A 25,426-nucleotide genomic window follows, 5' to 3' on the forward strand; every position below is an offset into this window, starting at 1 on the left:
TATATTTCCATTTCTAACTTTGAAATGAAACGTTTTGGATGTTTAGCAGATGCTCTTTTTCAGAACAACATTGAAAGTTCTAGGTCTGAGTTGACGGCATTAACACTACAGAATAATGAAATCAAAAACTAAGTAAAACATACAAATCACAAGGACATGTTTCCACACACACAATAAAGCAAATGTGACACATTTGGATGTGTGTTTATTGGATGTATTCTTGCACAATGGTGGTTTGGTACAGTATACACACCGATTCTTTGGAACTTGGAAGTCTTATAGACAAACACAGAAAGTAAGTAATAATTAAATCGGGAATTTTCAAGCTATACAGTATATGCCTACCATATAGACTAATTTGTATTAGTCGATATGTGGTAGCCATACTGTATACTTGTATAGTATAGTGTCAGAAAAGGGACTCCTAAAAGGCCCAAAATATATCACATAAGAGAGGTGGAAAGCCACTTGAATGTATGTTTAATTGCTTGGATAGTGTACAATGAAATAGAAATGGATTGAATGAATGAATGCATTTATATGCCTTTAGTGTGCTTCTAAAATGTGCACTATTTGAGCAAACACTGTAACACAGTATATGACAGTGATTAAAATGACAAGAATAGCAAAAAGATAACATAACAAAATTAGCAAAACACCGTTTTTTTTTTAACTGACTAGTCAAACGCAACAGTCGGTGTTCTTCATTTAATTAGGAGTACGTATTTCATAACATTTCCTTTTTAAGGAATCGTTTATGTAGCATTTACCAAGTATAATGCTATGAAGTTGCTTGTTATTATGCAATGTATGTTACATGTTTTTCATAAGCATGATCTGTGGCATGGCTGCAAGACCACCCCTACTGCAGAGATCTGTGGATGTGCCTTTCATTGACAAATATGGGTGACGGATGAGAAGGCACATGGGTGGACAGGCGGTAACCGTACACCTGGTGAGCTTGATGATGTGTGGCTATCCCAACTATGTTCTACTCTGCTTATGTAACAAGAGGTATGTTACAACTAGATTCATACAGTTAAGACATGATAGTATTTAGAAAGTATTTTTGAAGCAATGTTTAATTTAACTAAAGAAAAGGTTTTACTCCCGATAACGCCGAGAAATGAGACATGCAATTAACTCACTAAAGAAGACGATTAGAAAATAGTACTTTTTTTTAAAGCCCTTACATTCTCATACTTTGATTGTCAGATTGCTCATTGCTTCAGTAGATTGGATAGTGAGTTTTAGAGCTCATCAGAGCTTTCCTCTTGTCCTCTGAACTAGTCCACTAAGTCTTTGTCATAGTTAAGCAGGTCGCAGGTCAAAAAGAGGTCAGTGCGGCCGTTTTCCGTGAGCACCCTGTTTAGCTTGACGCTGGTGTTGTTGACTTCCATCAACTCGTCCAGAGGCCAATCTAGCAGCTGCGAGCTGGAAGGCAAGTCGGGCAATCCTGGCTGGTAGTCTTCCAGGGGGTTGGGGTAGAGAAGCTGGCGGAGTGAAGGCATTCTCGATGCGATTCTCACCAGATCCAGGAGCCCGGCTAAAGAGAGCGGGTTGAGGGCCAGGCCCAGGCTCCTCAGGGACTGGCAGCAGCTCAGAGAAGGCAGCAGGGTCGCCAGCAAGCCGTCGGTGAGGCCACAGCCGCTCAGGGTGAGGTGCTGCAGGGTGCCAGAGGCCTGCGAGAGCAGGCGGCGCATCGAGGGCAGCGTACTCTCGTCCAGGTGGTTCTCGCTGAGGTCCAGCTGCTGCAGCATGGAGGCGTGCTGGCTGCAGGACAGATAGGCGAGGTCCGCCGGCGTCAGTCTCAAGTAGGGCAGCTCCAGTATCTCCAAAGGATGAGAGAGAGAGCTGGAGCAAAACGGGAGAGAACATTGGTCTACTAGCAAGTCCTATGATGAGTTCACCCTTTGCAACTTATTTTATGAAGTTGAAAATTCAAAATCCATATTGAAGTAGACACTTGATGGTTGAATGCTCGTGCTCTCTTCAATGCTTCATAGAAGAATAACAGGAAAGTGAAATTGACATGCTTACGTTTCAAAGTCTGGATTGAGAAAATTAAAGTGGGCCCACTTCCAATGTTGTATTTACCTTCTGGATAATATAATTATGATACATTTCCAAGTACTTGTAATTTAAGCCATGTGTTAAGCATGTTATAAAGGAAACTATTTTGTCAGAATCAGCAAACAGAAATCGATAACTTGATAACAGGACACAACTTTGAAAAGCCCTGACATTTGTAATTTACTGTACTCAATCAAAAAACACACTGAGGGTCTTTACCAGTGGTGCCGAGATTACAAATGTCAAGACATCACAAGAAATGGATGACTCATAATCTAATCATATATCGTTGCTGTCAGGAGGAAACCACCTTTTTCCCCCTTAAATTACAGGTATTGAACACCCTTTAAGTGCTTTGGAAAATAACTTAACTCCATTGGACCTTGAAACTGTCTGATAATAAAGCCACCACCTCTCTCCCTCTCATGCAAGTAATTGACAATATATAAAGTCACACCACCAACTTTGATGCGGCAGTATGGTATTGCTTTGTTTTAAAAATATAAGGTTTTATAGTTATAGTACCGGTAGTATAGTTTTCATTTCCTGAAAAATGTTGGAGTTAGGTGGTTAATAGACAGAAGAGATATGCAACATTAGATTATTAGAGTCATAGAGGCTAGAAGAGCCTTACCTGAGCAGCATGCGTAGGTGTCCAGGGAGGCGCAGTGCAGTGAGGCTAACGTGGCGCAGTTGCTGTAACTGTCCCAGACCCAGTGACATGTCCCTCAGAGCGTCCTCCTGCCCAGGCTCATCTCTGCGGAAGTCCAGATTGCAGTAGTGCATGCGCAGGGAACTCAAAGCGGGGAAGGCGGAGAGCTGGGGCAGCAGCAGAGAGAGGCCGGTCACGCCCAGGCTGCTGTAGCGGATGTCCACTCCCAGCAGGCTCTGGCGAGGCAGGAGATCCAGGAGCGTCCCGATGCTGGACACGGAGAGTTCCTCCACGCGGAGATATCTGCACTGGAGCTTTAGAGGCCCTGTCGTGCTCAGGGCCGCACGCACGCGCTCCCAGGAGCGGGCGTTGACAAACAGGTCGGCTCTCACGTGCACTAGCACCTCGCTGTCTGGATCTACGTCCCCGGTCACCTCTCTGATATCCGCCAAGCCCTGCTTTGCAGCAACCTGCCTCATCCTCTCCATCCTCCTCCGTACCCCTTTTATCAACTCCTCGTCACCCGAAGGCCCTGGCGCTCCCAGCTCCTCTGTAACGACTCTCACATGGTCCCCGGCGCTCTCTGTGTTCTCCTCACAGTCACCCTGTCCTCCCAAAACCTTCGCCTCTGGCTTCCCTTCTTGTCCCCGCTCTCTTTTGACATATTTTTCTCTCTCCATGGCCAAGACTCTTTTTCTCTGGACTCCTGTTCTGGCCTGAACGACCATGGTGCACAAAGCTACGGTCAGAGACCAGCCGCCCATGGGGTCTCCCATTCCGCCTTCCTCACCTTGCAGGTCACAGAGGTCCAGCAGCTGCAGAGCACACCTAGAGTGTTCAATAGAAGACATTACAGACTAAAAGCCTCAGCAACATTAATGATGATCAATATAGATTCTATATTATAGAATAATGCCACATCACACAGTAAAGTACTCAGTCTAAGCATATCCATTTCCAACTATTCAATCCTGAGAGTGAGCAAATGTAACCACTGGTTATTTTTGGTTACATTGTACATGCTCAGGAATTTAATTAAATCAAGTCTTGTCACATTTTTTTTTATAATAAAACATTACGACAGGCAAAAAAAGGACGAAGATCAAACCTGACAAAACATATAAAATAGGAATTATTGCATAATGAAGTTTAAACACATGGAAAATAGTAAAATAAGAAAGCAAACAATAAACAAGCAAAACATAAAACTGTACAAAAAAGTACACTATACACACAGACCCTAGCCTAGGGCTTTTGCGTTATCCTTTTAGCACCATTGTAAATCATACCACTGTCTGTACTATTTGCAAACTGTTAATAAAGTATCCAAGCAATGGTTGTAACTGCTGTAAGTGTAGCCTCTGGGGCTACTGTAAGTGTAGTAGCCCCCTGCCCCCATATGGGGCTACTTAGCCCCGCTCGGGGCTACTGTAAGTGCAGCATAAGCCAGCATTGCATGGGTCACCTTTTGTCCAGCAGTCCTCTGACCACAGACAGCAACAGAGCCTGGATGCAGAGCCGGTTGGGGGTCTTGTGGCCCCGTCCCCGTCTCTTCTTGCCGCCCACCCTCAGGCTGCGCTCGGGCCACCGCTGCACCAGCTCGCCCACGGCCAGCGGCCGGCAGCTGTTGAAGGCGGCCTCCAGCAGGGCCGCGTACAGCTCCCTGGGCACGCAGCTGAGCCACGACGGCGAAGAGCTGTGGTCACTCACCACCTCCTTGGCGCAGAGGTTCACCAGGGAAACAAACACCATGGTAAAGTGTGCGTTTGTTTGCCTCAGTCAAAATACTTTTTAAAGATTTAAGAATGGACGCAAAACACGTCCTTATTAGACTAGAGTTAAGCTGAATGAGCTTGCAGTCGCAGCTAACATTAGTTTTATGAGAGTAATTCGATGCGAGTCCATAAACCCCCCCAAAAAAGACTTTATAAGACCACCCGATAGCTGGCTATAATTTCTAATATTAAATAAACCATGCTCCAGTGACTGGTAACATGCCGAGTGTTAAATATATAAGAGTCCAGACGTGAATCTATCTCTGTATGCTCAGTCACAGTGCTGCTCCACTGTTTACATAGATGCACCGTCTGTCGCGCAGTCGCACACCGATGATGTTCACTGGCGTCATGAATGAATTGTTCCCTGCCTGTGGTGTGATGTAAAACTAAAGTATACATTGCTTATGTAGCATTCCCTAAGAGCATTCCCCGCACAAGCGGTGAAGGGTCAAGCGGTGAAGCCCGGCCGAACCCGGGGCTCCCACTTGCCAGACCAACGCGCAACCCACCGTGCCAATTTAGGGGGGCAGGGGTGTGAGGGGGCTACACTTACTATTACTAATCCACAGGCTGTGGATGCCAAGTGATTAATTATGGTCCTCAGTTGTTAAATGATTAATAAAATGTTCCAACTTCTATGTAGAAAACACGTTTCGCAAAAGAGCTGGTGGAAAGAAGAGTTCAGCAGTTCAACTTCATCGGTCAAAATGCTGTCGACACTGCCCAGTTTAGACCCCAAAATGAACAACACGACACGTGACACATATGTTGTTCCAGTTGTCAGTAAACTCAAGCCAAGCCAGGTATGTATTGTACTGTCGGTCAATTTTTACATTACATTTTTAAGTCGGGATACCAATCAGCAATTCTAATTGGATGAAATTGATGTCCCACACCTGCACACTTATTTTCGTTAATTTATCAAACTACACTCAGTTGTGTGAACATGTAATAGATCTGATTTATCATTTATTTGACTAAGAAAAATACAAAAAGAAAATAATTCACCACTGTATTAATTTATTTATTAAAATGGGGTTACGTTAAATGGGCTACATTGTGTAAAAAGTAGTGGGTTTCACGGTCACCCATACAACAGTATTAGGGTAACCAGGCGGAGGCTCTGAATTTCTAAAATGCAAGTCAAAGCAGGCGGAGGCTCTGAATTTCTAAAATGCAAGTCAAAGCTTGCCAAGCGCTTCAACAGGGGTCTCCAAGCTCAGCTGGACAACCTAAAAACCCAACGAAACAGGCTAAGAAATAATGTTACTGCCATGATCAAATCCGCCAAAAGTAACTTCATTAATAATAAAGCTGAGGAAAACAAAAACAATCCTCGAGAGCTCTGGAAGCTACTCAACAACCAATTAGGCTATAGTCAGAAACTGAAAACCAGGTTTTCAAACATAAACATTAAAGCGAACAACACTCTCATCACTGACAAGCTTGATGTGGCCAACTACTTGAACATCTTCTTTACTAAACAAAATACATACATACATGGATGCACCTGGGACGTATCCTCAGTGATGTATCCCAAGGTCATCGGGGTTTCGGGTCTCCCAACATCATACCCCTCACTCAGGTGACCCAGCCGGGGTGATCAAGTCCCGACTTACGTCCCAGTAGCTACCCTCGATCAGTCCCATTAGGGAAAAACCAGGGCCACACAATCCGTTCCTCCTGAACTACTCTGCCGGGACTGGGAGGTACCATTCTGGCGCGTGGAAGGACTAGGCTCTGTGGGTTGACTCCTGTCCGGGCCCCTCCTACGTCTCACCAGGTCCACTCCTGCTCTCACCAGGTCAGGCCCTGTGCGTTGCACCAGACTCCCAGCACCAGGCAGTTTATTCAGGAATGGTGGATTCTTGAGCCGCAACAGTTCCGCAGGCTTCACCTTGCCCTTGGTGGTGCCGCAGGCTCCGCTTGAGGCTTGAATGGCCCTCCTAAAGGCCTCACCGTGGGTTTGTTGGGCTTCTTCCTCACGGAAGACACAGGCTGGGGCGCCAACCCATACTGCTCCCGGATAGCAACAACGCTGGTTAACAATCTGCCCTCCCACTCTGGGCTCTTTGGTAGAGCACATTAAAACCTTCTACAGAAACCTAGGTGTTTGTAAAGACGATTTTAAATTAGTTATGGTAACAACTGATGAGGTACTTAAGAAACTGAGTGCCCTCCAACCCCACAAGGCCACTGGCCATGACAATATTCCCTCCACATTTCTCAGAGACTCACCCACATAGTAAACCTCTCCATCAAACAGGGACAGGTCCCCCTAGATTTCAAACTGGCCAAAGTAACCCCCCTGCACAAGAAAGGGAGTAAATTAGACCCCGGCAACTACCGCCCTATTTCTATTCTAAGCTCCATCTCGAAAGTGATAGACTTTTGAAAAAAGTCTATGAACAGGTTGAAAAGTATCTTGCCACTAATAAATTATTGTACGAGTTCCAATCTGGCTTCAGAACATCCCACTCCACTGACACATGCCTTCTCTATTTGAGCGACCACATCAAAAAAGAGGTGGACGCTGGCAAATACTGCGGCATGGTCATGCTGGACCTCCAAAAGGCTTTTGACACAGTGAACCACTCCATACTGGTTAACAAGCTAAAAGCAATTGGTTTCGATAGCACATCAGTGAGCTGGATGGAATCCTACCTGGAGGGGAGAGCACAGATGGTGGAAGTGAACGGAACACTGTCCCCCCCCCCCCTCCCAGTGAGCTGTGGCGTTCCACAAGGAAGCATACTAGGGCCTCTACTGTTCCTAATATATGTTAACGACATGACTTCAGCTTGTGACTGCAACTTGTTCCTGTTCGCAGATGACTCGGCACTGCTGGTCTCGGACAGGGACAAACTGCAGGTTGAAAATGCCCTCAGCTCTGAACTCGGTAGAATCTGCACCTGGCTCGCTGATAACAAACTATCTTTACACCTGGGAAAAACTGAATCCATTCTCTTTGGATCTAATAGTAATCTCAGCAAGGCAAATGGCTTCTTGGTTAGAGTGGGTGACAATGTCATCACACGTAAAGATGAAATTACCTACCTAGGTTCCATCCTGGAGGCTAATCTTTCCGGTGATAAAATGGCCACCAACGTAATCAAAAAAGTGAACCAAAGAACAAGATTCCTTTACAGGATCTCCTCACTGGTCGACAAAAACACCTTGAAGACCTTAACAGGAGCCCTTGTACAAGGCTTCTTTGACTATGCATGCACCTCCTGGTACCACAGCACCTCAAAGGCCCTTAAAACTAGGCTCCAGACCTCCCAAAACAAACTTGTCAGGCTCCTACTTGGCCTCAACCCCCGAACCCACCTCACCCCTGCCCACTTTGACAGACTGGCATGGCTTAGGGTCGGCGACAGAGTACAGCATCTTGCAATGGGTCTGGTCCACAAGATTCGATACTCCACCAAGATACCCATGTACCTGTGTAGATACTTCCTTAATGTTAACGAAGTCCACACCCACAACACCAGAGGGAGTGCAACGAATCATGTTCAACCCAGATTCGGCACAAACAAGGGACTAAATTATTTTCGCTCCTATGCCACCAAAATGTGGAACGCCCTACCAACAGTCATTAAGACATGCGAATCCCTTGACTCCTTCAAAACCGCTCTCAAAGGGCACCTACGGATGGCTGCAATTCGAAACTGGCCCCCGTAAAATCTGAATCCCCCCCCACCGCCCCCCCCCCCCCCCCCCCCCCTTTTCCCCTCACTGTATATGTTTCTTTTCCCTTTTTACCTCCATTATGATGAATTCCTGTACTGTTCTTTGTCTATATAGAAGTGTCTATTTGTACGTCTCTAAATGTTTTGATGAATTGAACATGGTGGACCCTGTTGTAAACAAGTGTAATGCTTAATTGGGTCGTCCACTCACAGTTAACAGCCTTTGTATTGAGTTTGTGCTTGAAATGTACTGTAATTCTGCAAACTGTTAATAAAATTTTCAATCAATCAATCAAAAGGCTATTGCTTTAAGAAGTTATTGTGATGATTTCCCCTCTAAATGTTTAGGAAAAGTAAGGTTTAAACCTCCCTCCCTCGTCATTATACTGACATCTAGTGGCGATATTGAGAAACTAAATCACAAAAGTTTGAATTATAAGATGGAGTTTACAGTATATGACACTATGTTCTCTCAGGGCGTCTTACTGGTTAGTATCATCATTATTACTAGGGATGCACCGATATGGCAATTCTTGGCCGATACTGATATCTAAAACAACAATTTAGCCGATACTGATATATTTATTTCGTTTTTATTTCCCATTTTGTGCCAGGGAAACAACCCACGGAGCATGTTTTTGTTTAATAGACGTATAATATTCGTCTAAAGGGCAGTCTAAAAATGTGATAAAAAACAGTCTATTCTTAGATTAGATGTTGATTAGCGGTTTTTTAAACGTCTATAGGCTATATAGACTTTTATCGCATTTTAATAGCCGTCTATTGCTCAGTGGGAAATACATCTTCAATACAAGAACTAAATGTTCAGAATCTACAGCTTGGTCGGTTGCAGATAAGATAAACACACCAACATAGCCAACACAAAATGTATGCTTATGAACAACGTTAATGTTGCCGATACCGATATTGACCGATAACGGCAAATATCGGCCAATACCGATATGTACCATTATAAATTTCTCAAATTTGAAAGCACTATAGGCTATTTCTAAAACTATGAAACATTTCAAAGATTCCTTTTCAGGCAAACATGTCCACCGTAAGATGATAGGTTTGAATGGGGTTTCTAGGTGTAAGTATGTAGGACTAGTAGCATGCCAAAGTTATACAATTCTCATATTTGGTTTCGGGCGGCATACTATAGCATGTCGTTTTTCGTGATTTTGGAGGATTTGAAAAAAAGATGAAAATCATGAAAAAACGACATACTATAGTTCATGGTTTCGGAGGGCATACTATAGCATGTCATGTTTCGTGATTTTGGAGGATTTGAAAAAAATATGAAAATCATGAAAAAACAACATACTATATAGTCCATGGTTTCGGACAGCATACTATAGTAGGCTATGTCATATTTTCATGATTTTGGGACACTATAATGTCAGAGCCAGGACTTGAACCTGCGGCCTCCTGATTCCCAGGCAGCTTCTGCCCGAAATGGGATATTCTCATGCTTGAGAACCATTCACTCTGGTGTTATTTTCCACCTCACATCTGTAGTCTTTTGCCGTCTCAAATCAAACCCGGGACCAACAGGCCACAAAAGAGCTATTTGTTTTGGATGTAGAGTGGTTTTGAACAACGTTACAATTTTTTTCACAATCTTTCAAAAATAGCAGACCTACAAGCTCGTAGCGTGGCACTCGGTGCCGCGCTATGAGCTTGTAGATCTGCTATTTTTCAACAGCTAAAGTATAACATAATGCTAGAACCACCAAAAGGGGTTCCCGCCCTGAATGAGATAAAATAGACAAAACAACCAACCATCTTTGTCCTGTGGCTTAAACCTCAAATTATCAGGTGCGATGTCTGGCTTCTTCCCTCACAGATCTGAGTTTACGCTTGGTCACTCTGAAACGATCAGTCTAAACATTTTTTCAACATTTTATAGAAACCCCATGTTTCTATATGTCAGTGGTTCTCAAACTATTTCATGTCAAGGACCCACAGAATTATATGTATGTGTAGGGCGACCCCCCATCAGAAAATATGTTGTCCCAGAAGCAAACATATGAGTTAAAAACGTTCGCTGTGAAAGAATATATATTCAAAGATTTGTGCCACGTTTTCACGATTTCTTTCAAAAATAGCAGATCTACAAGCTCGTAGCGCGGCACTCGCTGAGCTTGTAGATCTGCTATTTTTCAATTAGCTAAAGTTTATAATAATGGTTAAAACGCCAAAAGGGGGTTCCTACCCGAAATGGGTTATTCTCATGCTTGAGAACCGTTCACTCTGGTGTTATTTTCCACCTCACATCTGTAGTCTTTTGCCGTCTGGTCATCTTATTGTTCATACACTATAAGCTGTTTGGCCAGGGTTTTCATCCTATATACTATTATGAGTTTGTACCCAAGCTTTGAATTATTGTAATGGCATTTATAATTTACCATGGTTAGTCTAATGATTAGCTCCAATCAAGTCACACAGTAATTTCATTCAAACAATTTTATTCACATATTGTATTACTCAATAAAGTAATGGAATTCCAACCCATTTGTATGAAACATAAAAGAGTACTTTCGCAAGTTTCTAAAACTACAATATAATTATTTCAGGGGAAGTTCTGCAACCACTGTCTTTAAGTTGTACTGTACATTCACTTGCACCTCTCAAAGCCTTTGCTATGCAAAATGAAACAAACCGAGACAGAAACATATAAGTTGACAGGAGTTGGGATCTGTAGAAATATAGAAATATGAACAGAAGCAAAAGAAAACACACTGGAAACGGTATAATGTCGTGCAGCAAAACAAGACGGTTTCTACTATCTACCGGTATTAGATTGAAAATGATGTCTTAGCTGCAACCTGGGTGCCCATAGTACTTTCCTTGGCAGTGTTCTCCCTTCTGATATTGAGGAGCAATGTGCAGTAATATAAGATTCAATAGTACAGGTTACAAATGCAGCGTTTAAATTCAAACTCAGTGCTAAAGAGTATTTAGTTGTCACAGTAACATGAACAAAAAAGCAACACACAAAAAACAAAACACAAGAAGCAAATAATTATAATTGAGTCACACTGTCAATCACATCAACTCCATGCCCGGCCCAGCTCCTTAGGTAGGGATGCTACCAAGTCGCTCTCCTTGAACTGAATCGCGTTAATGCTGGTGATGTGAAACTCTTCTTCTTGTTTTCTGGGTATGTATGACATCATTTGCAACTAATCTTATACCTGCAGTCTGTGTGATCACCTGTCCGTCACAGAACCCACACCTCCATTCAACAGTCTGCGATGGAATCTCTTTGGAAGTGCCTCATTCAATTCAAGGCCGGTGCTGAGAGATGTCCCAATGTGTCACAGGAATGGGAGCTAAGGGTCAGTAATCACATTGGCCAAAGGATCTGGCTGAATGCTGCTAAAAAACATCACCCAGGGGTATTTCAAAATGTCCTTCACTTATGGTACTTTACTTTTCAATATTACGTCCAACTCGATCGATGACAAGGCTTCAAACATGCATGTCTCTATAGGAAAAATGTCTTTATGAGACAATGGCTTTGGATCAGGCAGCGAGAAAAAAAAGAAACACAGACAAGTGGGTAGATCAGAGAACAGAAACGGGATATGTAGAGGGCTAGAATATCTTTGGCCCTGGAGTTTCTTCTGGGGAGAATCACACACAAAGTGCTCTGGGGAACCTGTACATGGGGAAGACGAGAACAAAAATATTTATTTGGATGCCGCACTGACTAATCTTCCATACCAATATGAGAAAATATTTGGGCCAATACGTCAATTTAAAGGTTTCTATATGTGCCAAAATGGAGCATATCAGTGCATATAACAAGTTGATTACGGGCTCTATTCTTACCTGCCCTCTGTGAACCCATCCATCTCTTCCTCATCATCAAGCTCCATGTCCAGCTCATTGTCAAGGCAGCCTTGACCATACCCGCTCATGACACTGTGGGAAGGAGACCTTGTTTAAACAAATAGTATACGGTATATACTGATGTTAACTTATTATTCAAATCCAATATAAGATCGAAGGGCTGCTATTGTGGCTGCTAACCTCACTGAGCGACAGGTGAAGAAAACAATCCTCTTCAGCTTCTTGTTGTAGAAGAAGTAGTTGAACGACCAAAGGCTGCCCTCTTCGCCGAAGGGGTCAGAGTCCAGGTCAGGGTTGTAGCTGTAGGCAGACATGGACACATCCGTATCAAACCAGTAACATACCAAGCAAGCAAGTATTAATGCAAAAAAACAAAACATGAATAGCTATTGCCCTTGTGTGCACACAGACGTTAGACACACACCTATAAATGTCACAGCCCTGTAGGGCAATCTCCTGGTCGATGGCGTTCCACAGCTCCGGCCCCACGGAGTTGAACTCTGCTCCGACAGCTGAAAATAAGCTGCTGTTCACAGCATTGGCCACCTGAGGGAGAGGTAGACAACACAGTCACACGCTTATCCTGTTTGGAGGAATGGAATGGCCTTGTCAGGGGGGAATCCGAATCAGTCCCCAAGGGGGTTGCCTTACACACACAACTTTCAGATAATTCAATGGTATCCCTCATTTGTCTTTTTATTTATGTTAGGTTAGCAGCAGCACTGACCCAGTTGATGCTTGGCTCCCGGCTGAACTCGTGGGACCGTGCCGCGCTGAAATCGTAGTCGGGCCTGAATGACTCGTTGAGCGTCGTGATGAGGTAGAATAAAGTCTTCCTGCAACACTTGTCACTCAAAGGGCTCTCGCCATCCTCGCTGCTCTTCGCCAGTCTGGATAAAAGGACAAAGTGCAATAAGAGATGGAGAAAGAATTCTGAGGAAAACCTTCATACCGTAATCGTATCCATCTCAATCTTCTTTTTCAATGTGTATATCACATAGAAGGATGTAATATACTCCTTCTCCTATCACGATTAGAGTAATGACTGAGGTAGAACTGCTACTAGTCAAACCATATAGTAACCGGCCCGCACTGTGGGCTGCAGTACTACTCACTGTGAAGGACTGGCGGCAGATGGGCCGCTGGCAGACTGAGGCGGAGATAGGGCCTCCAAGACATGCGGCTCCCCCTCCTGGCAGAACTGCTTAAACATGTGTTTGTCATCCCCTGCCATCTTACAGGAGTAGCTCTCGATCCTGCAAAGACAGACAGAGATGTATCACTATATCATTATACACGTTATTAATAAGTAGTGATACATTTTATGTGCTATGATGAATATGCATAATGGGCTAATTAAAGGCTGAGTGATAATGTGCCTTGAATTCCTTTACACACAAGTAACACTTGTTTATTTTCAAAGTACGTTAAGTTTGAGCAAACTTGATAAACTTGGAACAAATTTCAGTTCAGTGTTCCTTAATCTTGACTTATTTTTGTCTATCTGTTAGCAATAAGCTACAGATGACTGTAAGCTACTTTGCAAGCAGAAGGCTGATCGCTGATGATGTAACATGGCAATGTTACAATAACTCCCCTAAGGTGCTGTAAAAGTGTTTCTGGGTCAGATTCCACTGTAGGCACAGAGATAGGAACAGGGCTGACTGGTGTGTGTTTACTTCCCCCACTGTATCCAACACACTTATGCAAGAGCAAAGTTTGTGAAACTTAAGAACAGCCTGTCTCAGAGCCTCAGATACCCTGGCTAGTCTAATTATAGGGGCAATGATTTTGCTGAGGGTATACAATGCATTGTATCATTTTGTCTACTAAAACCATGACGAAAGTTTGACTACCTTTTTTCACTGATGAAAACTAAATAAAAACTAAGCTATGATGACAAATAAATAAATAAATAAATAAAAACTAGACAAAAAATGTAGGGAGGGACTAGTGGAGAAGAGCTCCAGTATAAAACAAACAAATATTTTTTTATTCAAAAGACTATGACTGAACTAAATCAAAAGTTGCTGTCAAAATAAACAAAGCATTGTGCGCTTGTAATCAGATTAGTTATGCATCGTCGTGACTGAGTGTAGCCCTGGCAGCCCTGCTATCATCCGCAATGCACAGCATTGTGATCTTGTGGATCTATTTTCATTGCGCAACATGATGCACTTCCAAGTATAAATAAACCAGGCTTTTAAGCTTGGGAACTGCTGCTGTCATGATGGCTGCTGTACTAATCCACTAAGCAGCCTAAACACCAGCAGACTACCGGTAGTTGGCAGCTACTGCAGCATTCAGCTGTGATATGGCGTGGCGGTGTGTGTATACGTGTGTGCGAGTGTCCACTCCTGTTATGATCTCCATTACAGTCTTCAAATAGCCACAAAGACATGTTAGAGGACACTGTGTGGTGCCTCAGAGCAGGTCACACGGCCAGTGTAAAAGCACAATCGATGTCCTGAAAACTGCTTACGTAGTACCAATTGCTGTTTATGGGAGTACAGAGTATACCGACTGAGTCAATGGTCGGGCGAAAACAGCAGGGGTTCTGAGTGTTGGTGCGTGCGTGGTAGTCTGTAACTTTGTGTGTATACTGTTGTTTTGGCTGTAATCGGACTGTAGCCAGTCACGTTCAGGTTAGTCAGCATAATATAGTGGGGATGTGGCATTTTCTACACAAAAAACTCTGGAGTCTGGACTTCAAATGAGAAAGTGATGCACATGTAATGAGGGCGCTCCGTCTGAGAAATTGTTTTACATTTTTAGGGGATCACTGCCGACCCATGCTGCTGTGACCTCCGCCGTTGTCAGCCGGTAGTCAACGTGGTCTATTTTGGTCGTTGCTGTTTGTTTACTCTAGGTCGCCCAAAATAACAGACAATTTACATTTAGATAGAAGGAGCTTTAACATTTAGACCTGAGGACGATTGTACAAATGTCTTCTAATCATGACAGTTATCTGAAAAACCTATGTTACAGTAGTAGTTTTACAGAATCAAAAGGGTTTGTCAATGTTGAGTGAGTCATAATTATATTAACCAGAAATTGTGTTACATAACATGCAGAGGCTTGTTTGCTCTGCTGCTCTTAGCTATCAGCAGTACTATGTCTGTGATCTCTAGAACAGCCACACCTGATGAAGCAACCTCAGATGCCCCCTTTACCTACTTTTATGACACCAGACTTTTATGACACCAAACCCCCATTGTATTTGTCAAAGTAGTCATGTAGGGACTTGTTAACTTGTTTACACTGACTGCACTACGTCTACTTTCAATCCAATGCTTCTCCTTCCAACTACTTGGGCACAAGTGTTTGTCTGGCAGGACTGCTGATGCTGTGCCCATTGAGCTTCCCAGTCTGGACTCCAAAAATAGAAACACTAAACTTTAAGCCAGTCACAAACACACTCAGCGAGTCAGCAAGGTGGGCGTGAAGTGTACACACACACACACACACACACACACACACACACACACACACACACACGCACACGCACACGCACACACGCACACACGCACACACACACACACGGCTTAAACGAACCGTGGCCTAAAAAAAACAACAACTAAGAACAGTGGTATTCATCACAAAAGCTTCAAGACCATCTGTTCCATGTTGATTTGATTTTGACAGATAATGGAAGTGAATGTCTGGCCCTGCAAATAGTACAGAGGTCTGGACACTGTCACTGTATTAATTTGCTAGAGTATGCATGATATTACATATTAAAAATCTGGTATTACTGTAATGTTATGGCTAGTCCGCAACAATACAAATAATTGCAAATACTTGCAGTCTTTGAAGTTGTTTCATTGGTGTGGACTGGCCTTAAAACTGTTTTGTTGCAAGGAATTGTGACTAGTTGCATTGGTGCAGCCTGGCCTTTAAACAAGACACATTCATGGCATGCAGAGACACCAGCGTTAACATTGGAAAGACACCAGATAACATTGGAAAAACACCAAGATTCGAGCTGTTACCTGCCAATGATGCGAGACTCTCCTGTTTCAACACACAGCTGAGAGCTCATAGCCTCGAAGCTGGAGTTCTCCAACAGTTTCATGTTGTCTGCAAGGGGTGTACAAAATGCAAAATACATGTTAAAACGTCAAACGCAGATACTCGTATGGGGACAGCTGGCATCAATATAAAGGTTGCAGTTTTGTACATTTGGTCCTATTTATTGTCTTTTGCTTACTGATCTATGATGGCCTGTTGTAAATGTCATTAGTATTGTGATGTTAGTACACACATGTTCTTATCATATGCTGTAACTATTTATTTATTTGGATCACAATGGAATAAAGTCCTCTGACTTTTTGTGCAATCCTGAAAATTCTGTACTGCTCTTTTATGAATTGTATCATGAATATATCAAATCAAAAGCAGCCACTGTTCCGCTGTTAAGCGTCAACTGACAAGATAATCAGGATGGAAAACAAAACTCAATACTTATCACTGACACAACAGCTTGGTGTCGTTGCCATTGGTACTACTCAATTAAACAACGTTGAACTTGTTATGCTTATGCTAACTGTAGTCACCTTGGATCAAGACTATCAGATGTTTTTTTTTTTTTATCGAGTCCAACTTTTACTTTCATATCTAGATATGCAGATGTCAAAAAAAATATATGATAGTCTTGATCCAAGGCTAGACTACCATAGACAGATGTATTTGATGGAGTCTGACATTAAGCAAAAGTCAGACTCGATCACAATACATGTCTTGATTGATCCGAGGCTGTTGTTTACACAGTCAACAAGACAACTTACAAAGAGAACGACGGTTACAGAGATCATAAAATATGCATGGTTTCGCTCAGAAACAACATTTTTGTGTATAATAAATAATAATATAACTGGTTTTGTCGCATGGACCCCGATGGAAACAAGCCGTATGGCTTTATTATGCTACCCTATTAGCATCCTTTTGTATTAAACTGTACCTCTCTTTTTAATATCAATCAATCAAAAGTGACAGTATGACAGACCACAGCGCCCCCCTGAGACCAGTTACAGTAGGGGGGGACGGAATTTCCTCTTTCTGTAATCTCTACTGCCCCTCCCCCACCTCAATTCAAGTCGAAGTTGCTGTAATTTGTCTTCCTGGTTCTATTTTACACCCGTTTCACTCACACAACTTACCCAAATAATAACAATATCAAGAAGCGGAAAGTTACGTCTTCTGAGATACTCGAATCGTAGATAAGAACAGTTATTTCGTCCGCTAATTCGTAGATTTCGACGTCCGTCCCGCTTTGTTGTTGATCTGCGTTGGTTCGCTGGCTCGAGCTGCTGCTTATTTATTTATTTAATAGAGTCTTCTTCTTAATTCCAGGCTGATATTAAGCATCTTTCGAAAGCACTCGGTCGAGAATGATTCGTTCTTATGCAAACGTTCGTCGTCGTCGTTATAGAAAAACTGCTCTTGCCGATTAAATGTGACGATATTAAATCCAAAGAACGGTTTTCGCTCTGCAGCGACGGCATCCCTTTTGACCTGGTTTCACAAAAGGCTTTTTTTGTGCGCGAGCTGGATCAAGTCGCCTCCACAACAAAGCGACTCGATCATAAAACTCAACAGTGGGTGAAAAACGAGCTTTCTAAATCGAAGAAGCAGGAATTAAGAGACACAATTATGTGAAATACTCCGTGCGTTCCTGTAAAATCCTCTGTGTCGGTCGGATCCACACAACAACTGACAACAATCCCTCCTCCTCTTCGGTCTCACTGTAAAATGATGAAGGAATGTTGCCAGGTTTGGGAAGAAACAAGCAACATGGTCTGGTCTATGAAAACAAGCCAAAAAGAGGAACTTAAAACCTATTATATGATCTTTATAGCACCTTTCACACAGAATGCAAAACTCAAAATGCTTTACACAAAAAAAAGAAAGATCATAACATTTAAAACAATAAAATAAAAATGCAAAGTACATAAAGAAATGTGCAGAAATGAACAGAAAATAAACCCCACTGAATATCTGTCAATAATAATCATTGCGATAAGGAAAATAGCAGATCTGCAGGAGAAATTGCGGAATACTTTTTCACAAATCTTGAAAGTGTTTGAGAACCGCTGATTTAACAATATTTAGGAAACAAGCTCAAATAAGCAACTACACTTTATTTAGAAACAAGGAAAAAATACAACCACAACCCACAAGGGTGACAAGGGAGGCCACAACTAGCAATATTTAAAAGCAACTTTACAGAAAAAGAAGCCTACAATAAGCGAACATGGCAAGCCCGCGATAAGCCTAGCCCAATTTTCATAATAATTTATCTTTGACACACAACACGCCTACTCTGCGTGTCACCGTGTGTGATTGGCTGTTAGACCTGTCCGTACATTAAATCCGATGAAGCGATTGGTTAAAAATGTTAATTTAGCCAACAAAGCCTTTTTTTAGATTGAATATTGTTTTGCTTGGGAACATCATTTAGTAATATAACAAAACATTATCATATATAATACTTAAATTGTAGGCCTGTAATTGGAGCGCAAAAAACAGCCCGATGGGATAGGTTGTTTTTGTTTAAAATTATGTTTAAATGGTCAATTTTGCAGATGCATGATGCAGCTTATAAGCGGCACAACAATTCGAAATACTGCTTATTTGCTCAGTTCCGGTTATTGAAACGGGAGCCTAGGGTAATTCATGGATATAATGGATATGTGTAACTACCGTTAAAGTTACAGTCCATTTGGTTTAATTTTAAGTTTACTCTCTCAGATGAAAACCTGCTGCAGTAGGCCTACTGCGTATACTATTTTTGAGATAAATTGAGAAAAATGTGTGTGTCTGGCCGCCTGGGTCGTATTTGTCCGCGCTATATTCAAGTTTCAACTGAAAAACATGCAGTACTGCAAACAGTGCAAAGCGCTAGATTTGTACATATTTGTTTAAATATCCATTGTCTTGACATCACTTAATAGCCTGGCCCAGTGGCCTAATGGATAAGGCATCAGCCTCCGGAGCTGGGGATTGTGGGTTCAAGTCCCACCTGGGTCGAATGAAGTCAGGTTTTGATTTGACCTAGATGCTACATTGTAAACACTGTTATCTCAACAGAACGCTTTGCAAATGTACTGCATCTACTTTGACCTAATTCCCAGTTCACAGATTTGCAACTGCGTTGTAGTTATAAAGAACATCGTAGCCAAATGCATCTTTTCTAATGCTATTATGCTATCTGCTATTTGATGTCTTATTTGCACACTATTTCATTTTTGTTTTGATATTCAATACATATTCTCTTATTTAAAATGTAAATTTTGAGGACAGCACAACATTGCATTTAGCTTGTATGAGTAATCGATTTAATTTGTATAACTTCATATTTGACACAAATCTCAAACTGCTGCACTGCATAAGTCAAGAAAAAAGATTTAGATTGGACTAAAGAATTTACTCTTAAGTTGAAAGTAATTATTGGAAAATGAATCTTAGGCCAGTTGTTTTTAATAAGAAATGTAGTAACACAAATATACAGTAAATAGCAAACAATGCAGTGAGTCACTCAGGGACATATTCGAGCACATTCTCCAGGGATGTGGTTTCATTGTCCAGATACTCCAAGATCACATTACCCCCACTGTATAGGGGTGTCTCTGGGTGAGCCAGGAGGGATTGCAGCGTGTCATCCATCCGCAAAGCTTCACCTGTCTGGGGATGGCACAACCGCAGCTTCTAAACATCACCAAGACAACGTGAGTAAAGAAGACAGAAGCATGTTGTTAGCTACATGTGTAGAGTTGTGCAACCGTAACTCACAAATGTCTTATCCAATGAAAGCGTTAGCAGAATGTATCTTTAAAAAGATAGATAGGCTGCACAATTCCTAAACTAAATAAAATGTTGTTTTTTCTCTGAAAAGTATTATAAATCTATAAATGCTATGTTGATTAATTTAATACATAAGCCCACAATGGAAACCAGTTCCCAGTATCTTTTTTTCCCTTTTGGCTTTAAACTTTAAATGATTAGTTCACCCCAAAAATGACTTATTTTCGATCAATTACACTCCCCACAAAACATTTTTTTCCCCTCTCGTCACATTTGGATGACCGGGTCATCAGTCAGTAGGAGAGTCAGTAGGAGAATCTTATTGGCTTAGGAATGTGACAAAAACAAAAAACAATCCATGACTTTGGCTTCATGGGGTGTGTAATTGATAGAAAATAATAATATTTTTTGTCTGAACTACTCCTTTAATGTTACTGTAACACGTGCTGTTTATATTTCGGACTAATAAAGTATTAAATTAATCAATCAATCCTCCCTGGGGATGGACTGGAAATATGTTTTGGCCAGGGTAGAGGCGAGGACACTGGATGCCTCCTTTCTGTACTTTGTAAATGCAATGTCATTAAAATGAATAAATTAATGTTATACTTGGCTCAGCCATGGTATTGTGATATTACCTTAGCTGCCAGGACATTGTTGTTATTTTTTAGGCTGGCTAGAGTGGCAGCATAATCCACCACTTTTCCCACACTCCACTTAGAACAGAAGAACATGGGTTTGCTGGAGTCATCAGACTCTTTGGGGAGGTGCACCTGAAGATAGGTCCTCTCTGTCTGGAAAGCCAAATTGAATATAAATGCATACACATATCACATAATTACTGATAATCATAAGAAATTTGCAGTCGCATATACCAACATTTTGATGATAGATTAAACAAATTTCACAAAAACCCAGCTCAAACTTATTTTAATTAGAATTGTACCTGTGGTAGTCCCTTGTCTCCCACAGCATGCAGTTTCAATTTCATCAATGCCACCTTTGCTGCAGTTGCACTATTCTTTGCCCCCTTCCGTCCCTTTTTGGCAGGTGCCGACTTTGACTCTTAAGAGGGGAGGAAAAAGATAAGACAAACAAACAAATATAATTAGAGTATTGGACTAGTGTTACAGACTATAGTACAGAGTAGTGATACAGAGCGAGTGTTCTATACTGCTCCCGTGTGGATAAAGAAAGAATGGCATGAGAAACATGTAGTGACATGTAGGCAATTCCATTCCAATACCCCAAATCTCGGTCAATCGCTCACTCACACTCGGTCACTCCAGCTTGGCGGTGTTACGATATATGAATTCCACAAGATGGTCACCAATTTAACCGTAACACCACCATGCTGGAGTGACAGAGTGTGAGTGAGTGGGTGGCTGAGATTTGGGGTATTGGAATTCAGCTATAGAGTAAGACATGGCTCTGCTGCTACAAACCTGGTTTATAAAACAAGAAATCAATAGGATAGGCCAAGATTTTGGGTATTGGAATTTGGCTTTAGCCTTAGGTTGTCAAAATTGTCACAGACCCACTATCCTTTGCACTAGCTCTTTGGTGGCAGCCATTCGAGGCTTGGGTGTCTCCAGTTTCACACACTTGTGATCATCTTGATGCCGATGGCTGTAAAAAACAAAAAGTAAAAACAAGCAGTGTCACAGGAGAATTGGGTGCATTCAAATATATATATATAACAATATGTATAGTAGTGTACAAATAACATTGGCTTAAAGGAGATGAAAGTGTGTGAACCTACGCCAAACAGAAATGATTTTCACACTGTGGGCATATAACTGGTAACAGTTCTTTTCCCTTGCAGTCTTGAAATGAACATGGATAACTTGAACTGCCGCCCGAGGTCTGACACTCCCTTTGCACCTGTATAATGAATATACAATATTGATATTATGTGCAAAAACATATATGTATAGCCAAAGGCAAATTCATACCAAAGGTGACAAATGCTCTTGCCGCTGTTGGGTGGAACCTCATCCTGAGTTATCCATGTCCAAAACCATTCCTTTGTATTATTAAAAATTATAATAAATTATAATACACACTGCAATTTACGTGTCACATCACATTATGAGCTTTTAGATCAAAATTACTGACTAAAGACAATAAATATTTTCTTGGAAAAAAATAGAATCGTGTGAGAATCGTGATCTTAATTCTCGTGGAGATTCACATTTGATAAAAAAATCATGCAGCATGTATTTTTGTTAGTTTGTTTAGAGGTTACTACACATTTGAGTGCACTACAGCCAGCCTACCTCTGGACATGAATGGGATGCTCTGCTTCTGTGCTCAAGACTGTAAAAGAAGATAGCGTGGACATTTGATACACAGTACAGGAACACAAACACCCAAATATCATTGCTAAAGTGGTTAAATGCTGTATGGTATGGGATGGAATGCATTAATCTTACCAGAAAATGCCACTACATGAAGCACATACAAAAGGCAGGAAATCTATTGGAAGAAGGAAAATACGTTATACGTCTGACACTATAAAGGGCAAGCTCAAAATGATGATTAATTAATAATATACCTGCTATGCAGTTGACATTAAACTGATCTTTATTTAATGCTATAGCACAGGCGTCCACAACCTTTTTGACATGTAGTGCCATATCTTAGTCAGTGTGCCACCACGTCAATAAAGGCAGATAAAGCCCAAAAAATATATATCTTTAAAATTTCCAACAGATTTTGATTGTCCATAGGCTGTATGTAACATAGCTTTAGAAATATCTTTCTTTCACATCAGGACATTGCAATAAGACACTCATCTCCCAGACTCCCTCCCCATTCAGTTTGAATGAATGTAGAATTTGTAATCCCCTCACACAAACTTTATATGCCAGTGAGTGATCAACCCCCATTGTGCCAATATTAGACAGGTGTACCCCTGCTATAGCGTGTTTAGATTATTTAACAGTTTGGAGAATTACAGTACATTTCAAGCATGACTCAATACAAAACTGTTAACTGTGGACGACACCAGGCATAAAGCATTACACTTGTTTACAATAGGGTCCACCATGCTCAATTCATCATAACATTTAGAGACGTACAAATATACACTTCTATATAGCCAAAAACGCAAAAACAGGAAATCATCATAGAGGAGGTAAAAAGGGGGGAAAACATATACAGTCAGTAGGGGACGGGGGGTGGGTTCAGATTATACGGGGGCCAGTTTCGAATTGCAGCCGTCCGTAGGTGCCCTTTGAGAGCGGTTTTGAAGGAGTCAAGGGATTTATTCGCATGTCTTAATGACTGTTGGTAGGGCGTTCCACATTTTGGTGGCATAGGAGCGAAATTAATTTAGTCCCTTGTTTGTACCGAATCTGGGTTGCACATACTTTGTTGAACTCCCTCTGGTGTTGTGGGTATGTGGACTTCGATGACATTAAGGAAGTATTTAGACAGGTACATGGGCATCTTTAGCAGTGCACTAAAGGTTTAACACATTTGAACAGTAGCTATCTAACGCAGAAATTAAGTTCTTTGTCAGTGACAGTTTACATTTGAACCCTAAACCATCTAACAGTTAGATGGTAAGATTAAACAACTCGGTGCTTAGCCCTGAAACATGACTGTCATGATTATCATGAAGTACGAGCGTCATGTGAAGTTTGTGAACCATGGCTACTCGGTGCTAAGAAGCCTCCGAATTTAGCGTTAGCCACCGGGATAGGCAACATTGACAAAACGACTCTGACAATAAGATTAAGTGATCGCGATTAACTGGCCAAATGGACATTTGTATTCCATGCAACATCGACACAAACCTTGTTGATTACATGTATCGATTTGGCAATGACTCCCGATGTCTATTTCAGCCATGATGATTCTGAATGAATGTCAACATCAACTTTGACCCGAGGAGTCATATATCACGTGACTTGCACCCCCGTAAGAAAGAAAGAAAAATTAGACCAAATATTTAGGTGAAAGAGAAAACTGCATATGACAGAGTCAGACAGGCGTATTTTTGATAAATTAATTAATTGTCTCCACCACCACCATGTTTTGCACTCCTTCCGTGTGTCCGTCCGTCCGTGTACTGCTAATCTCCGGCACCGTTAACCCGGTCGATATCAAATTTTGCACACACACTCCCTGGATGCCAACGATGAACCCCACATTTCCAGAACGGCCTGTTATAGCGCCACCAGGAGGCCGACTTTTGAAAAACATATTTTTTGATATTACTCCTCCAGATTCTAATCTGTCCAATCATGTGTTCAAGCCGGAACTGTCCGATATTTCATATTCCATCCTAATTGGCTAACATTGGCTTTCAAAGTTTGCAGGATTGACCCGTTTTGAACAAAAAGCCTCAAATCATGAACGCAGTGTGCAATTTACATGAAATCATTCATGGACTTTCCTACTAGGTTGAGGAATATATCCCACCCTTTTTTTCATTGGCCTGTTATAGCGCCACCATCAGGTGTACTTTTGCAAAACACATTTTTGGAACAAATTGCCTCAGTCAAATCATGAACGCAGAGTGCAATTTACGTGAAATCTTTCACAGACTTTCCTACTAGGCTGAGGAATATATCCACCCTTTTCAGATTGGCCTGTTATAGTGACACCAACAGGTGGATTTTTGCAAAACACATTTTTGGAACAAAATGCCTCAAATCATCCAATTGCCATCAAAGGAATAGAACAAATGGCACCCTTTTCACATTGGCCTATTATAGCGCCACCAGGAGGCCACAACCTGACCTGCCCTGGTGGAGACCTGTGCCCCGAGGGGAACTTTATCTAGTTGTGCCTATTATTCTCAGTAATATCAATGTATCTTTATTTGTGTGGATAACTCGTTATTGTCTCCACTCTCCACCAGGCCAAAGGCATGGGGAGAGAGTATGTTTTGCACTCCGTCCGTGTGTGTGTCCGTCCGTCGGTCCGTGTGTGTGTGTCCGTCTGTGTACAGCTAATCTCCGGCACCGTTTCTCCGGTCGATGCCAAATTTTGCACACACACTCCGTGGATCGTGGATGCCAACGATGAACCTCTGCCCCAAATTTTCCAGAACAGCCTGTTATAGCACCACCAGGAGGCTGACTTTTGAAAAACACATTTGTTGATATTACTCATTCAGATTCTGTCCAAAAATCCCGCAAATCGTTACAGACTATCTCTATAGTCATGTGTTCAAGCCGGATCTGTGCGATATTTCATATTCCATCCTAATTGGCTAACATTGGCTTTCAAAGTTTGCAGGAATAGCCCGTTTTGAACAAAAAGCCTCAAATCATGAACGCAGTGTGCAATTTATGTGAACTCTTTCACGGACTTTCCTACTAGGCTGAGGAATATATCCCCCCCTTTTCACATTGGCCTGTTATAGCGCCACCAAGAGCTGGAGTTTTGCAAAACACATTTTTGGATCAAAATGCCTCAAATCATCCAATTGCCATCCAAGGCGTAAGAAGAAATGGCACCCTTTTCACATTGGCCTATTATAGCACCACCAGCAGGCTACAACCTGACTGCCATGGTGGAGACCTGTGCCCCAAGGGGCACTTTATCTAGTT

At 41.9% G+C, this 25,426-nt stretch overlaps 3 protein-coding genes across 3 annotated transcripts; all 3 read right to left on the reverse strand.

Annotated features, from left to right (window-relative positions):
• Positions 1 to 621: 621 nt before the first annotated feature.
• On the reverse strand, positions 622 to 5,012 carry LOC306912969 (leucine-rich repeat-containing protein 14). Its single transcript, XM_079489457.1, has 3 exons — positions 4,191 to 5,012; positions 2,708 to 3,553; positions 622 to 1,854 (listed from the first exon to the last, which is right to left on the reverse strand). The coding sequence occupies exons 1-3, from the start codon at positions 4,475 to 4,477 to the stop codon at positions 1,287 to 1,289; spliced, it is 1,701 nt and encodes a 566-aa protein (XP_079345583.1). The 5' UTR covers positions 4,478 to 5,012; the 3' UTR covers positions 622 to 1,286.
• Positions 5,013 to 10,649: 5,637 nt separating this feature from the next.
• On the reverse strand, positions 10,650 to 17,834 carry maf1b (MAF1 homolog, negative regulator of RNA polymerase III b). Its single transcript, XM_079490215.1, has 8 exons — positions 17,216 to 17,834; positions 16,049 to 16,136; positions 13,172 to 13,312; positions 12,784 to 12,946; positions 12,481 to 12,602; positions 12,237 to 12,356; positions 12,036 to 12,128; positions 10,650 to 11,862 (listed from the first exon to the last, which is right to left on the reverse strand). Exons 2-8 carry the CDS (start codon positions 16,129 to 16,131, stop codon positions 11,838 to 11,840), a joined length of 747 nt encoding a protein of 248 aa, XP_079346341.1. The 5' UTR covers positions 16,132 to 16,136; positions 17,216 to 17,834; the 3' UTR covers positions 10,650 to 11,837.
• A 1,683-nt stretch (positions 17,835 to 19,517) lies between these two features.
• Positions 19,518 to 23,779, reverse strand: LOC306912970 (AN1-type zinc finger protein 1-like). The gene is made up of 8 exons (XM_079489458.1): positions 23,663 to 23,779; positions 22,295 to 22,337; positions 22,139 to 22,178; positions 21,622 to 21,743; positions 21,397 to 21,488; positions 20,806 to 20,924; positions 20,498 to 20,653; positions 19,518 to 19,763 (listed from the first exon to the last, which is right to left on the reverse strand). Exons 1-8 carry the CDS (start codon positions 23,715 to 23,717, stop codon positions 19,590 to 19,592), a joined length of 801 nt encoding a protein of 266 aa, XP_079345584.1. The 5' UTR covers positions 23,718 to 23,779; the 3' UTR covers positions 19,518 to 19,589.
• Positions 23,780 to 25,426: the final 1,647 nt, after the last annotated feature.

The sequence above is a fragment of the Electrona antarctica genome, assembly GCF_951216825.1.
Source record: "Electrona antarctica genome assembly, chromosome: 20".
Classification (NCBI taxonomy): domain Eukaryota; kingdom Metazoa; phylum Chordata; class Actinopteri; order Myctophiformes; family Myctophidae; genus Electrona; species Electrona antarctica.

What these genes read in the sequence shown, in the direction of transcription:
- LOC306912969 (XM_079489457.1), bottom strand. Translation starts at nt 4,477, where the DNA reads ATGGTGTTTGTTTCCCTGGTGAACCTCTGCGCCAAGGAGGTGGTGAGT. An exon ending in AGAGGACTGCTGGACAAAAG is followed by an intron (nt 3,554 to 4,190) that starts GTGACCCATGCA and finishes TGAACACTCTAG; the next exon opens with GTGTGCTCTGCAGCTGCTGG. An exon ending in CACCTACGCATGCTGCTCAG is followed by an intron (nt 1,855 to 2,707) that starts GTAAGGCTCTTC and finishes GTTTTGCTCCAG; the next exon opens with CTCTCTCTCTCATCCTTTGG.
- maf1b (XM_079490215.1), bottom strand. Translation starts at nt 16,131, where the DNA reads ATGAAACTGTTGGAGAACTCCAGCTTCGAGGCTATGAGCTCTCAGCTG. An exon ending in CAGGGCTGTGACATTTATAG is followed by an intron (nt 12,357 to 12,480) that starts GTGTGTGTCTAA and finishes GTCTGCCTACAG; the next exon opens with CTACAACCCTGACCTGGACT. An exon ending in GATGGGTTCACAGAGGGCAG is followed by an intron (nt 11,863 to 12,035) that starts GTAAGAATAGAG and finishes CCCCATGTACAG; the next exon opens with GTTCCCCAGAGCACTTTGTG.
- LOC306912970 (XM_079489458.1), bottom strand. Translation starts at nt 23,717, where the DNA reads ATGGCTGAAATAGACATCGGGAGTCATTGCCAAATCGATACATGTAAT. An exon ending in CATCCCATTCATGTCCAGAG is followed by an intron (nt 21,744 to 22,138) that starts GTAGGCTGGCTG and finishes TTCATTATACAG; the next exon opens with GTGCAAAGGGAGTGTCAGAC. An exon ending in ACAATGTCCTGGCAGCTAAG is followed by an intron (nt 19,764 to 20,497) that starts GTAATATCACAA and finishes GGTGATGTTTAG; the next exon opens with AAGCTGCGGTTGTGCCATCC.